We start from the raw sequence: 14,061 nt of genomic DNA, 5'->3' as shown, positions 1-14,061 counted from the left end.
TGTCGCAACAAATCACTGTATGGGAGCCGCAGGCTGCTGACCCCTGGGACTCTGTCGCTGTTCACGCGAGAGCTCTATCGCTATATCTCGCGATACTTGGTGTTTCCCGTGAAGAGCAGCTCGTCTCAGCAGCATCGTTGTCCTCGTCTTCTAACAGGCACACTACGAAAATGGCGTCGGCTCCGGGTGAGTGCAGAAATGTGATGTTTTACATGCATTTTGATGAATTGTGTGTTATTTAATTTAGTAGATTAAACGGTGGGATTATTTTTAAAAGAGATTATGCCGACATACACCGTCTGTTCGTCTTATATCATATAGAATACCGTTAATCGTTAGCTAGCTTTAGCCACAAGGCCTCACGCGGGACTTCACACCGGAGAGATCTGAGGTTAATGACGGACACCAGAGAACCAGCTTCACCAAACACGTCTTTAATGCCTGTTATTCCTCCGTGCCTCCAGTTAGTTGTGAATAATCGTCTTGTTTAATTAAAGGCTTAACCTACATCGGCGTAGTTAGGCTGAATGGCGACCTAAAGACGGCTCAGTGTAGCATTAGCATTAGCGTCGCTGCTCGCGCGCAAATACCTGTTGTGTGAAGGCCCAGCCGTTAACCGAGCCAAGCCGAGCCAAGAGGCAGCTTCACCTGTAGAGCACGTTTCAGCAACAGGGCAACTCAAAGTGCTTTACAGAAACATTCAAGAGCATTAAGACAAAGTGCAAAAGAACATTAAGACATAATTAAAACAGTTATAAAAACATTAAAGATTAGAAAATAAAAGCTAGGATAGAAGCTAAAATAGAGTATAACACAAGCTCTAGTGCAGTATAAGATCATTATCTGGTTTAATAAAGGCAGCAGCAAACAGGAAAGTTTTAAGCTTTGATTTAAAAGATCAGAGTTGGAGTTGGTCCTGCAGGTTTCTGGGAGCTTGTTCCAGATATTTGGTGTTTGCATGTTTAGTTGTGACTCTGACCTGATCCAGATGACCTGAGAGGTCTGGATGGTTCATAACATAGCAGAAGATCAGAAATGTGTTTTGGCCCTAAACCATGTAGTGGTTTGTAAACCAGCAGGAGTATTTTGACCATCAAAATACCATCATGTATTAACTTTAACTTCTCTTCTTTAGCAGATTACAGCTCCTACAGTCAGACCACTGCTCAGCAGGGGTAAGACTCTTCAATTATTGTATTAAAGTGATGAAATGCAATGTTTTTATTTATATAACGTGTGCATGAGTAACGAGGAGGAGTTTATGGCCACTCCTTTGTGTTGCTATGAGAGGTATTTGGGGGTGGTTGCTAAGGACAATGCAAACTATCCACATTTCATTTAGTGTCACATATGTTCAAATTATTTAATATGTGATAACGTTACATTGAAGTATTTACTGTTAAATTTCCACCAACTCAATTCAGATAAAGTCCACTATTATGATACAGATTTTCATTCATTCTCACTGTGCAATATCATTTTCCACTTGTGCAATTTTGTTAATAGCCTGTTTATTGTCAATACTGTATATACTGCTCCTATTTTTATACTTCTATTTAAATGGTTCTTATTTTGTTACACTTTGTTTAGCTCTTTTTTTACAGTGTTAGCTGATGCATCTTGTTTTTTGCACTATCCCCTTTGCTGCTGTAACACTGCAAATTCCCCCACTAATAAAGGAATATCTTATCTCTTATCTTATACAAAGAGGTCATATGTCTAAGTTCAACGGGGATCATAACGTTATATCTTATAAAATAAATATATCAAAATTAAAAATTATAACTGCTAAAACTTTCATTTGTGTTTTTACAGGTATGCCTCTTATGCTGCCCAGCCCGCACAAAGCTATGGGCAGTCTGCACAAGTGAGTGGGGTAAGTTCGCGATTTGTTTGTTGTGGATTTCTTTGTGCTGGGCTACTGATTTATTGTGATTGTTGCATTAAACAATTACTCAAGACTCAGTCTTAATGTTTATTCTACCTAGCATCATAAGCATGCTTTTTTTTTCCTTTTTCAGCAGAGCTATGGTCAACAGAATTATGGATCATATGCCCAACCTGCTGCTGCTGACGGCAGTTACACCCAGACAACACCTGCCGCTGGAGGCTACACTCAGCAGCAGCAGCAACAGTATGGGTCCTCATATGCCCAGCCAGCAGCAGGTCAGTTATTAGAATAGCAGCATCGACTCATTTTGATGTGGTTCTGTGTGGAACTACATGCAATGGGCAGGGTTGAACAGAATGAAATTAAGCCACAAACAAATTGGGGATGAAGTGGTATTTGTTTTGATCATGCTTCCTTTCTTGCACTTCTCCCACTCTAAATTTGAACAAAATATTCTTAATTCTATCAAACACAGAAATGGCACACTTTGTAGAACATGACTTTTGAAATATGTTACAGATGTCTTTCACTATAGCTGCTCAAATCAGATTTCAAACAGTTATGAACTTGCAAGTAACATGTGAGTTAAAGGTAGTGTATTTAGGTAATAATGCCTGCACATGCAAACCTGACCTGTTCAACGGTAAATACATGTGGGCATTGAATTCTAAAGATTGGAATTGACTATTGGGTTTGCCTGTCGCCTGGAGAGTATTTGTCTCAAAGACTACCCCTGAAGTCTAGTTGATCATAATGTTAATTCAGAAATCCTCTTAAATTTTAGCTTTGATTGTCACACAATAAAACACAAATATATATTTTTTGCTTTTTGTTTTCCCACAGCTGGCTATCCCGCTGCCCAGTCTACCACTCATACCTACTCCCAGTCAACCCAGGGTTATGGAGCCAGTGGTTATGACAGTACTCCTGCTGCTGCTGCTCCAGCTGCCTCCCAGTCTTACGGCTCTCAGCCAGGGTATACCGCCCCGTCTGCCTACCCTGGTTATGGTCAGCAGGCTGCTCCCACTGCACCGCAGAGGTATGTACCCCTCAGCTGGACACCAAATAAGTGAGTTCCTCAAGAACATGCCCATCATTTCACTCAATACTCTGTCTTTGTTTCTCTCAGTTACAATGCTAGCAGCCAGCCAGCCGGTTACAGTCAAAGTGGATACTCCCAGCCAGCAGCCTATGGCCAGCAACAGTCTGGCTACCAGGCCCAGCAGGCCAGCTACGGCACGCAGCAGGGGTACCAGCAGCAGACCCCAACACAGCAACAGGCTCCTCCTGCTTACCCCCCTCAGGCTTCTGGTTCCTATGGGCAGCCTCCAGCCAGCCAGTACAGCCAGCAAGGTGGACCTCCTAGTTACAATCAGTCCAACCATTACAGTAAGCTTGCTCACGCTTGCCAGACTGCTGTTTTCTAATCTTCATTGAAACAGGTCAATTTAATGGCACTGTATACATACTTCAATGCATTTTTGCTCCTGTTTTCTAGATAATTACAGACAGGATGGCCAGAGTGGAGGTTCTGGTTACTCTGGTTCTGAGTCTTCAAGGTACCAGGGGTCAGGTGACAGCAGGGGCCCTGGCAGGGACGGCTTTGATCGAGGTGGAATGATGCATCGTGGGCGTGGAGGCATGGGCCGTGGCATGGGGTAAGTGTCTTTCCTTAGCATTTAACCTCACATGTATTTTGACTCTACAGGTCCTGTGGCCACTTGGGGCAGGGCTGAGACGAGGCCCATCAGAAACAGTTGAAGTAATCCAAAGTAATATACCAACAATTTTTGCAACTTTATTCTCTTATGACAAAAGAAAGTCATGATTTATCAGCAATGAGGCCCGTGTTGGAAGGTGTAGTCCACGCCAACATTGGCAGCAATTGTAGCTGTTCTCATCCAGTTTCTCCCAGCCCTGCCTCTAATTTTGCCAAAGGTAAGAAAACAGTTTGTCCATCTTTTAAATCTAAGTTGATTTTGATCAGAGACCTGTGCAGAAACATTTAGGTTTAACAGCTTATGTACTAGAACATCTTTTGATTATGAGCCAATATCCAAGTTTTAGGATAACTGAGTAGTTGCATATTTCACAATTGGTCAGGGAATCGTATTGCAAGAATATCCTATCTACACACTATCAAAATTATAATGGGTTTCTTGAAGGAAGGTTAAAAAACTGTCAGCAGCAGCCCTTTAAACCAGTTTCCCACTATGATGCATCATTCCCTTTAGAGTGATACGCTTACAAATGCTACAAGAGGACTGCAATTAGCAGTTGCATAAATTACGCACACCCCCCCTCCTAATTATTGTGATGCTGGAGTCCTTAACTAATAATTTATTGTGTCCTGCAAGACCTAACAACATAACATTTAGGAATTTATAATTAGACAGGCCTCATCCTGTTGCACATTTGATACACATCTTCAAGTGCTAGATTTGGGTCAACATATTTTCTCCCCTCTTTACTTATGGATACATTTGCTGGTGTTATCAGTTTATGGTTGGGTACTGTTTTGCAAGTATTTGTCCTCATTTGACTGGCCTGATGAAGTAAGAAAAATTGCACCATATAAAAAGCAGAGTCAAATATGCTAATGGTACCGCAAGACATCAGTAATATATTGCATCAACTACAACTAGAGACAAAGAAAATGAGGACATACTTTCTCTCAAGTTTGAGTACATTTTCTGCTTGTAGATTGTAGCAACATTGGTCCTAAAGATAAGAATTTATCACTTGATGCCATCTAAAGAACTCGAAGAAGTTCTTGAATCTCTTAAATGGGTTTTTGTGGTCATTGTCTCAGTATCCATCCAAGCTAAAATGTATCAGTGAAAACTGTATACTTGCATTAAGGTAAAAAAACAAACATTGAGAGCAAATTTGATACAAATCACGCTTCATTTTCTAATAATTATTTGCCAGACATGTACTGGCAGCATTTTGTGGTGTTACACCTCCTTGACAAATTTGAAGGAAAAAAATGGGAAAACACAGTGCTCATTAAGGCTGTGTATACACACTATATTTGTTCACTGTAACACTATTTTAGGAGGGCTTTAGAGATGGCCCTAGTGCAGATACATTCAGTCAATGGGTTTTGGTGTTGTGTGGTCCAGTCTAATCTCAGCCTCGCTCCAAGAACTGTCGTTCAGGTTTATTATACTTTTTTGTCTTGTGTATGTAGGTGTGTCCCTCATGATAGTGAAATTAGAACTCAATTGAGCTGGTCCATGACACATTAACTCTGGTATTCTCATTGAAATCAAATTTGCTCTTGATGCAGATTGGACATTTGAACAGTTTTGCACATCGTCTTTTATTCTCTGTAGTCAAAAAATGGTTTGACTCAACCCCAGATCAGATTAACTGACATTCAGCTCCCCTGAAAAGGAATTAAAAGGGTGTTAAGGTAAACAGAGGTTGTGCTGTCCATTGTTTTGATTTAGATTGGTTATCACTGTTGTAAAACTAAAAACTTAACACTGTTGATTCAGCATATTCGGTTTCCCAAATATTACAGAGACACTCAGCATTATAAATCTTTGACATGACAGGTTTTCATTTTTAGGATTTGGTTTTGGGAAAGAGCCTTTTTCAGTTATGGGTCAGAAACGGTATGTTCCTTTTTTTAAAGAACTTTGTATGTACTTTTCTGGTGCACCAGTCTAAACCTTTTAAAAACAATATAGTTCTGCATGACTTCTTTCTTCTGGTTTTGGTGCAGCTAACACACACACACACACACACGAACAGTTTTGAACAGTATTTCTAATCAAGCAACTCTGCAGCTTCAACAAAGTAGAGGTAAATAAGAATGCATTTACAAATTAAATAAATAGCAATACAACCCTAAATACATTTTATAAATTCAGAGTTTAACATGTTTTTATAATTAAATTTTCATTTTAGCGTAGTTTTAGCTTTGCACAGGTATGTTTGTGTGTTCTGGGGGGAATGGGCACATTATGTCATTTTGAAATGTTTGAAATTGTTTTTGTGGTTTGGAATACAAATGTTTGATCACATTCTTTTGAGCACTTTTTAACATGCTTTGTCACATTTATACCGTACAGGTAACAGTGAGAGCCATTTAAAACCATCTTTTCTCTAAAAAGTATCTGTACTCAGTACAGAGTCGCCAGCTTAAGCAGCAGGAGGGAGCTAAAACAAAGATTCGGGGGTCTGCGTTTTTTCAAGAACTGAGGATGGTGGTTTTTATAAGCATGATGGGTATAATAATTCACATGAAAGTCTTTGTTTTTGAATTAACGTAACCTGGTAAAAACTGTAAAAAATATATTTTTTTGGTATTACTTTGACTTGAACAATTGTATAATTGTATTTTTATTTGTTTATTACCTGGTGAATGTGATCACCTCTTCATCTTGTGAAATTTCAGATGCATTGTGCCTAATTTTTACACTTATACATATCTGAGTCAGTTGTAACCTTTTGTTAGAACTAATGTTAATGGGGTGTTGGCTTGTTTCTGGGTTCAACTATGTATGCCATCAATGCATCTGAAATATATTTTTCTACCTCTGTACAAATGTTTGGGTTTTGTCACATTTTCAAAGGCAGTGAAAATATGTTAATCATTTTTTTTGCACAAATGTATCCACTACTGAAAACTGTCACTGAAGTTGTACTCAGCTAGCTAAGGAATGACACATAGTTAATACTCTTATCCCCTCCATTCGATTGTGTAATTCTAATTTTGGGGAGTTTTTAGTTGCTGTTGGGCTAGTTAGAATGTTTTGATTACTCCCTCAATCAAGCCACTTTGCTCGAGCCATGGAAGTGGCTGTAAAAGGGAAGTCGCCTTCATATCTCCATTTATTCCCCCATAGCAGCGCTGGAGAGAGAGGTGGCTTCAGTAAGCCTGGTGGTAAGTTAACGAGTATTACACTGGTTAGTCCTTTCAAAGCCTTAAACTTTTTGAGCAAATATGTTTTGAGTATTGATGTGTCTTACTTTGTGGTATGCAAAATTTATTTACATGAATACATATGACAATATTGGGGAATTTTTTTTCAATGCCTGAGACCATTTTTCTCTGGGGTACTTGGTATAATTCAGTCACTGCTTATGGTTTTGACAACGAGTTTTGTGACAGGTTAATGACAAATTTCCACTCAAATGTGTGTTACTGCTTTTTAACGAATCTCATGAGCCGAATACCTGGGTTTTTTTGAGGGTTTCTTACTGGTCTTAGAGGCTTTTCAAACGACACACAATTATTTGCCAATGACACACAATTATTTGCCAAAGGGTCTGAGGTGTTCTATTTTCAATTCAATATATCACTTGTGGGAATTGTGGTGTACCATAAGGTGCCATTTTCAACTTCCCAATATGGCTGGCAGCGTCTATAAGGGAGTGTCTGGGTTATCTATTGTAGTACTCCTCAGGTGTTGTACACTGAACTTCAGTTGCACAAACTGACTTTTCTCAATCTGTTTCTCTCCCTCTCGACTGATGGACTACAGGACCTAACAGTGACGAGCGTGAAATGGGTGAGTAGAGATGCACTAGACCTCTTATTACTCCCTCATATAATGCATATATTGGGAAAGATTATTTTTACTGGATATTAATGTTTTGTTTTTATGTTTGTTGTAGGACGTCCTGAAGAGCAGGATGACTCTGAGAACAGCACGATCTACATCACAGGATTGACTGAGAAGGCTAACCTGGAGGAGATGGCGGAGTTCTTTAAACACGTTGGCCCGATCAGGGTAAGAACAGCTCTTCACTTTAGATGTTGGAGTAAACAAAACTAATGTGGAAACTAAATTAAATTACTTTTCTTTGTGTGTCAAGATTAACCGCAGACTTGGCCAGCCTGCTATCAACATATACACAGACAAGGACTCAGGAAAGCCCAAGGGAGATGCCACCCTGTCCTATGAGGAGCCAATCTGTGCCAAAGCAGCTGTGGAGCATTTTGATGGTACGTTTTATTGTTGACATCAGACCTGAACAGAATCGCAAAATAAATACATAAATCTAAAAGCACCCGATAATATTCTTTCAACTAATTGTAACTTGTGAATGTTTTCTTTTTATCTTAAATTGTAGCAAAGGAGTTCCAAGGCCGAAGGCTTAAGGTTTCTATGGCCCGCCGTAAGCCCATGATGGGTGGAATGAGGGGTGGCATGCCCATGCGAGATGGCATGATGGGTCGTGGAGGTAAATGTCAGAAGTATTTTGTTAGGCCATGTTCACACTATTCTTCTCTGCCAGGTGCTAATGTGATCTGACATGAAACCACTTGATCCAGATGATAAACTTGCAGAGCAGTTGAACCCTTTAGCATATAAAAGCTGTCCTGCAGTGAAAAATTGGCAGTCAGCTGCAAAAATATAAAAAATAATGGGAATACGGTCATGTGATTAAAAAATACTGTCATTTTCTTATCAGGTATGATGGGCCGTGGAGGAGACCGTGGCGGGTTCGTCCCCCGTGGTGGTCCTCGTGGTATGGGCAGAGGTGGACCCACAGGAGGCAACATGCAGCAGAGAGCTGGGGACTGGGAGTGTCCTAACCCGTATGTATTACTTTAAAGTATAGTGTCCTCTTGGGTGCCTTTTTTGTATCCAAGATTAGTTTGTAATTTATTAAATGGTCTGTGTCCCCAGGGGCTGTGGCAACCAGAACTTTGCCTGGAGGATGGAGTGTAACCAGTGCAAAGCTCCCAAACCAGAAGGGTTAGGCGGTGGCCCTCCGTTCCCTCCTGGCGGTGACAGAGGCCGAGGTGGGATGGGAATGCGTGGAGGCAGAGGTATGGACCGCGGTGGGCCGGCGGGAGCTGGAGGCCCAGGTGGCCCTGGAGGTTTCCGTGGAGGTTGGGGAGGCGACCGCGGTGGATTCAGAGGACGAGGTGGAATGGATAGGGGAGGTTTCCGTGGGGCCGGGCGTGGAGGACCACCCATGGACCGAATGGGTGGCAGAGGTGGAAGAGGAATGGGCCCACCTGGTGGCAAGATGGATATGAGGTAGGATTAAGATTCCTCCTAACCTAATGTTTTATTGTTCTTGTCGATGAGTAATCCAGGACTGTTGACTATATTTAAAGCCATTGAAAAAGCAAATGAATACAAACCTGTGACCAGAACATTGGTGTGAAAACTAGACAGCAAATATGGCACTTGCTAATTTTCTGTTCTTTGGCTCTGTTTTAGGGACCATCGCCAGGAGCGCAGAGAGCGACCCTACTGAAGAACTTCTTGACTCTTCCTCTTGTGGAATTTGATTTTTAAGACAAGGATTTTTAATTTATGATTCCATATTTCCGTGGTTATAGAGCTGCTTTCAAACATCCCGTGCAGTTTCATTCAACTGTTTCCATTTCTTTTCTTTTTTTAGTTTACCCATGTTTATGCCGCATCTTGTATTGTGCATGTTCTTTTTTTGTTGTTGTTGCTTTTTTTAAATATGCTGAATATTTTTGACATTGTGTTGTAAAATGCATTTTTTCTTTTCATTTGTTAACATAATCGCTTCCCCTTTCCCACGACTTGCAATTGTATGATGACAAATTTGGGAAATAAAATTTTACTGATTTGATGTTTCTGAGTTGTGGGCTTTACTCAACTTTACAAAATAAAGTCCTAGTAGACCATCTATAATAGAGATTTATTAATGCAGTCTATGAAATTACAGATACTGTAGATGATATAGAGGAGTTGCCGTTTCATAAATCACATATTGATGTTTTTAGACTCTGCAGAGATTATGAAAGCAGCCGCGATGATTTGGTCAAGACTCGTTCTACCACAGATAATGATTTAGCTCTGCTGAAACCACATTCCTCTTTGATCTGTGACTTTCAGAACGATCAAACATCCTGTGTGTTCCAATACCCATACTGCCACACTATTTAGTATGCCAGAACAAGATTTAATATGTCCCCAATGCATAGTATGTCAAATGCAGCATGCCAAAAATATCAGGATGTCCTACTACATCTGGTCACATTTTGCAATATGCAAGCCAACATGCTTTTCTAGCTATTCTGACCAACAATCCTCTTTGCAAGAGGCTCAAAATTCAATGTGAAATTCTATGACGAAGTATGTCCCAATGCGTAATGCATGCAACAGTACGTACTTTGTAAGGGCAGCTGCAGTATGTAGTAACAGTAAAAAGAAAAATGATGTGATTTGGAGCGTAGCCCTCGTCTCTCCCTGGAGGCCTAAGTGTAGGACACATTTCGGTGCCTCAATAAAAGGCACCCACAAGGTTATAGACTTGCCCTGGTTGAGTAACCTGAGAAATTATTTCTGTATTATATCTTGAAGTGCACTTCAGTGTATTAATATATTTTTAGTGCATCATTCTTTGGGCGTTTCTAGACCCAAAATAATGGTCTTTGTTTTGATTTTTGTATTGTGTATATCTGGTCTGTCTGTAGATGGAGATCATCTGCAGGCCTAAATGGCTGCTGATGTTTCTTTGGTTGCCAGTAGGTGGCGCAGCTTGAACTGAAACTTTGGTGCTGCAGTTGTGACTCAGATGATAGTGGCTGGGCCTGATTTCGCATCAATGACACCGTCTCCTTGTACACACAAAGGACTGAAGGGAGTGACTTGACAGAACAGCATCAGCACACAGTACCTCTGGCCCTTTCTTATGAATGATTTCATTAAATTTTACTCCAGTTTTAACAAATTAGCGTATTTTCTACCGGAGAAAAATACCTTGAAGGTTTTTCTCTTTTTTTTTTACTCCGTTTCCCATTTTAACTGCAGTCAGGTTTGGGTCTTGTTATTGTATTTTTAAACTGAGCAGTATTCCCTAAAAGGAAATCAAGTCAAATTAAGCGCTGTTATTAATCACAGATGTAAATCTTTGGCACATTTTATTTTGAACATCTGGCAAACATGTGGCTGTTACAACCATCCTACAGCTCTTTGATATGTTTTTTTTCATTCACCTCTCAGATTACCACTAATAATCCTGCCTGTAGGATTGTGTCTAAATCTGGTAAAACAGTATGTTTGCAGTATTTTCTATTTAGCACTTAAAGTTACAGAACAACTTTTAATCATTGTTATATATAGCCGAGGTCATTCTCTTACAAAACACTCTAACAGCGCACAGCTTTGTTCATTAGAAGTGATCTCACTTCACATGTTTTTATTGGTGAGATCCAGTATTCAAGGCTCATTTCTGTGTGTTTCTTTTTAATGTCCGGCCCTCTAATATGGGGGAACCTACAGCTGACGTCTTAAAATGCTTCTCATTCACTGTGGCCAATTGTTGGTGTCGATTAATAGAGTGCTGAATTCTCTCCCTCTCTCTCTTTACTGACAGAAAAGCTGATTCATCCAGGCCCAGAAAATGATCTCATCAACCCCCACCTTCTCCCTCTCTCTCTCTCTCTCCCCCTCTTTTTCTCTCTCTATCTCTCTTCCGCCCCCTCCCTTCCTTTCTTTCCCTCTCTCTCTTTCTTAAACAGACACATCCCTCTTTTTTAAATGAAAACAAGCCCTCCTTCTTGGCAGTGGGCTTCGCTTAAATTCAAACAATCACACATTAGGGGAGTACATGAGCTGCTCCAATAGATTGTCGAAGGGGAAATGAGCTGCTGGAAAAGACTTTTAAAGGCCTAGTCAGAAGTTTTTTTGAACTTGAAATTCCAAGTATATTTACATAAGAGTTGACTTTATAGATGAAAAAAATGTATGTGTCCCCAAACAACTTTCAAAATAAGGGCGCATATACAATAGATAATTGACATAACATTATAAATAAGTTTTCAACAGCATCAGAAAACAACTTAAGTTGAGTTTGTATTGAAAGACCCCCTCAGGATCCATAGCAGCTTCTAATCATGTGCTTTTAGTTTGGGCTGTAAAGTGTTTGTTGTTTGTACTTAGATTACAGAGAATGCCGTTAAAGCCCAGAGCAAGTTTCCCTGATGTTTTTCAAAGTTTTAACATCCCATTAAAACCTGAAAAACTGGTCACTTGCTCCAAAGTTTCACCCAAGTTTCAAACCTTAGCTGTAAAACCACAAGTCCTCGGCAATATCAAGAATGGGATGTCTGGTTTCGCATTCTCATCCTGGCCTTAGATATTTTTTAGATGATATAGACGAAGGAGACAAATCTTAACATGTTTCCTGAGTTAGCGAAACACTAAAAGTAGCACTAACAGCATCCCAGTTATCTTGCAGTATGTGACAGACACACAGAAGATCACGTGCTCTTGATTTGGCTACTTTGTCTTGTGCTCTTATGTGTTTGACTAGACTGGAGAATCCTGTCTGTCCATCCGTCTACTGTATATCCCTGTTTATAATCCCTCAATCTCCTACTGTTTACCAGCTTTGTCCTCTCCAGGTGTGACATCTTTGACTTGTGCTGCACCACCTTCCTTTTTGTTATCACACATTCATTACAAAACCTACAAGAGGTTTAGACAAGGTTGATAAAGCTTAACTAACATCACATGCTTCAGTCATTGGTGAGATTATACCGTTGGACGGGAAATTCTTGTTAGCAGAGTTGGTGTCTCATGACGCTGAGATGTTTATCACTTCAGGCTATTTGGTGAAACGACCGCACAGAGACTTCATTATTGAGAGACGACTGTATGAAGCCTGATTATGTGTTAACCAGAATGAAAACTCAAACTACTTCTCATTTTCTTACAGAGTAAAACAGCCACAACACCATCATGAACTGAAATGAATGAAACATGACCACAGTTCAATAAATACCCCCTCACAGTATAATACTGTACTCTACAAATACAGTGCTTCTTACTCTTCTACATGTATCTGACAGCTGTAATTAATAGTTAGGCTACTTTACAGATTCAGACATATGATCAACAAATAAAATATGATGCGTTGTTATAGAGTAGGGGAGATCGGGGGCAATAGTAACATCTCAAATTGCACCACTCAGAAACGAGACAGAACCATGAAACTCATTATGCTCGTGGTCTGTGATGATATCTGTCTCTGCCTGCTAAAGGAATGTCTCATAATTGTAACAGTTTTTCTGCCAAGACTTTTTTTCTGAGGTGTGAAAGTAATTAATTGTTCAATGGACTATCTAGGACGCCTCCCTTTGCATTCTCATTGTTACCACTGTTATCAGTATTATAATTGTTATTATTATTATAATTATTATTACATTAATTATGTTCTTTGCTCATTTATTTATTTCCTTTCCCATGCTCTCTGTTAGTTAACTACCTTTACTATTTATTTATTTCTTATTTTATCTCCTCTCTCCATATATCCACCCTTTAGACTCCACCCCAAAACGCGCACACACACACACACACACACACACATACACACACACACACACACACACACACACACACACACACACACACACAGACACACCTGGTTCTCACATCTCATGACAAAATTGTGTTAACTGGCCTGTATTCACTGTTCTTGTCATCCTCTTGTTGTTTTGTTAATGTATTGTCTTATGTCTTGCAACAAAATATATAAAAAAAACAACAACCTTGTGCTGTCAAAGTTAACGCAATAATAACTAATTAGTTTTAACGCCAATAATTTCTTTAATGCAATCGATCTTCCGGAGGTTGTAGCGGGTTCAGTTATAAAATAAGTGAAGATACAGGAATCATATGAAACTAGAAAAAATAATCCATTGGTACCAACCAGGTCATACTAGCTTGTTGCAAAGGAGGTTAAATAACGCACCAAACTTGCGCTTAATTTTGGTGATGAAAAATGTAATTTTCATTTTGACCTCTGACCTCCAGATATGTGAATGAAAATGGGTTCTATGGGTACCCACGAGTCTCCCCTTAACAGACATGCCCACTTTATGATAATCACATGCAGTTTTGGGGCAAGTCATAGTCAAGTCAGCACACTGACACACTGACAGCTGTTGTTGCCTGTTGGGCTGCAGTTTGCCATGTTATGATTTGAGCATATTTTTTTATGCTAAATAAAACCTGTGAGGGTTTCTGGACAATATTCATCATTGTTTTGTGTTGTTAATTGATTTCCAATAATAAACATACCTTAGCGTAAAGCAAGCATATTTGTCTACTCCCATGTCGATAAGAGTATTAAATACTTTTTGAACAGATAAAAAATGTGCGATTAATTTGCATTTAATCAAGGACAATTATGCGATTAATCACAATTAAATATTG

At 39.7% G+C, this 14,061-nt stretch overlaps 1 protein-coding gene across 6 annotated transcripts; it reads left to right on the top strand.

Moving 5' to 3' along the window:
- The first annotated feature begins 123 nt into the window (after positions 1–123).
- On the top strand, positions 124–9,469 carry ewsr1b (EWS RNA-binding protein 1b). 6 transcript variants are annotated; one of them, XM_037777515.1, is made up of 15 exons: positions 124–186; positions 1,136–1,175; positions 1,816–1,876; positions 2,025–2,166; positions 2,735–2,930; positions 3,021–3,280; positions 3,390–3,549; positions 6,751–6,788; positions 7,390–7,416; positions 7,523–7,638; positions 7,724–7,853; positions 7,982–8,092; positions 8,324–8,450; positions 8,542–8,898; positions 9,085–9,469. In XM_037777515.1, the coding sequence occupies exons 1-15, from the start codon at positions 171–173 to the stop codon at positions 9,119–9,121; spliced, it is 1,818 nt and encodes a 605-aa protein (XP_037633443.1). In that variant the 5' UTR covers positions 124–170; the 3' UTR covers positions 9,122–9,469. The 6 variants fall into 6 exon arrangements, with proteins under 6 accessions (XP_037633443.1, XP_037633445.1, XP_037633441.1 ...); XM_037777517.1 differs by having other exon boundaries at positions 2,022–2,166; positions 3,021–3,244; XM_037777513.1 differs by having other exon boundaries at positions 125–186; positions 2,022–2,166; positions 6,754–6,788.
- The last annotated feature ends 4,592 nt before the right edge of the window (positions 9,470–14,061 follow it).

The sequence above is a fragment of the Sebastes umbrosus genome, chromosome 8, assembly GCF_015220745.1.
Source record: "Sebastes umbrosus isolate fSebUmb1 chromosome 8, fSebUmb1.pri, whole genome shotgun sequence".
In the NCBI taxonomy this organism is placed as follows: Eukaryota; Metazoa; Chordata; class Actinopteri; order Perciformes; family Sebastidae; genus Sebastes; species Sebastes umbrosus.
This window is presented reverse-complemented; position numbering and strand designations above follow the sequence as displayed.

Excerpts from the sequence above, each read along its gene's own strand:
- ewsr1b (XM_037777511.1), top strand. Across the intron at positions 1,176-1,815 it reads CAGACCACTGCTCAGCAGGG|GTATGCCTCTTATGCTGCCC; the intron begins GTAAGACTCTTC and ends GTGTTTTTACAG. Across the intron at positions 8,899-9,084 it reads GGTGGCAAGATGGATATGAG|GGACCATCGCCAGGAGCGCA; the intron begins GTAGGATTAAGA and ends GCTCTGTTTTAG.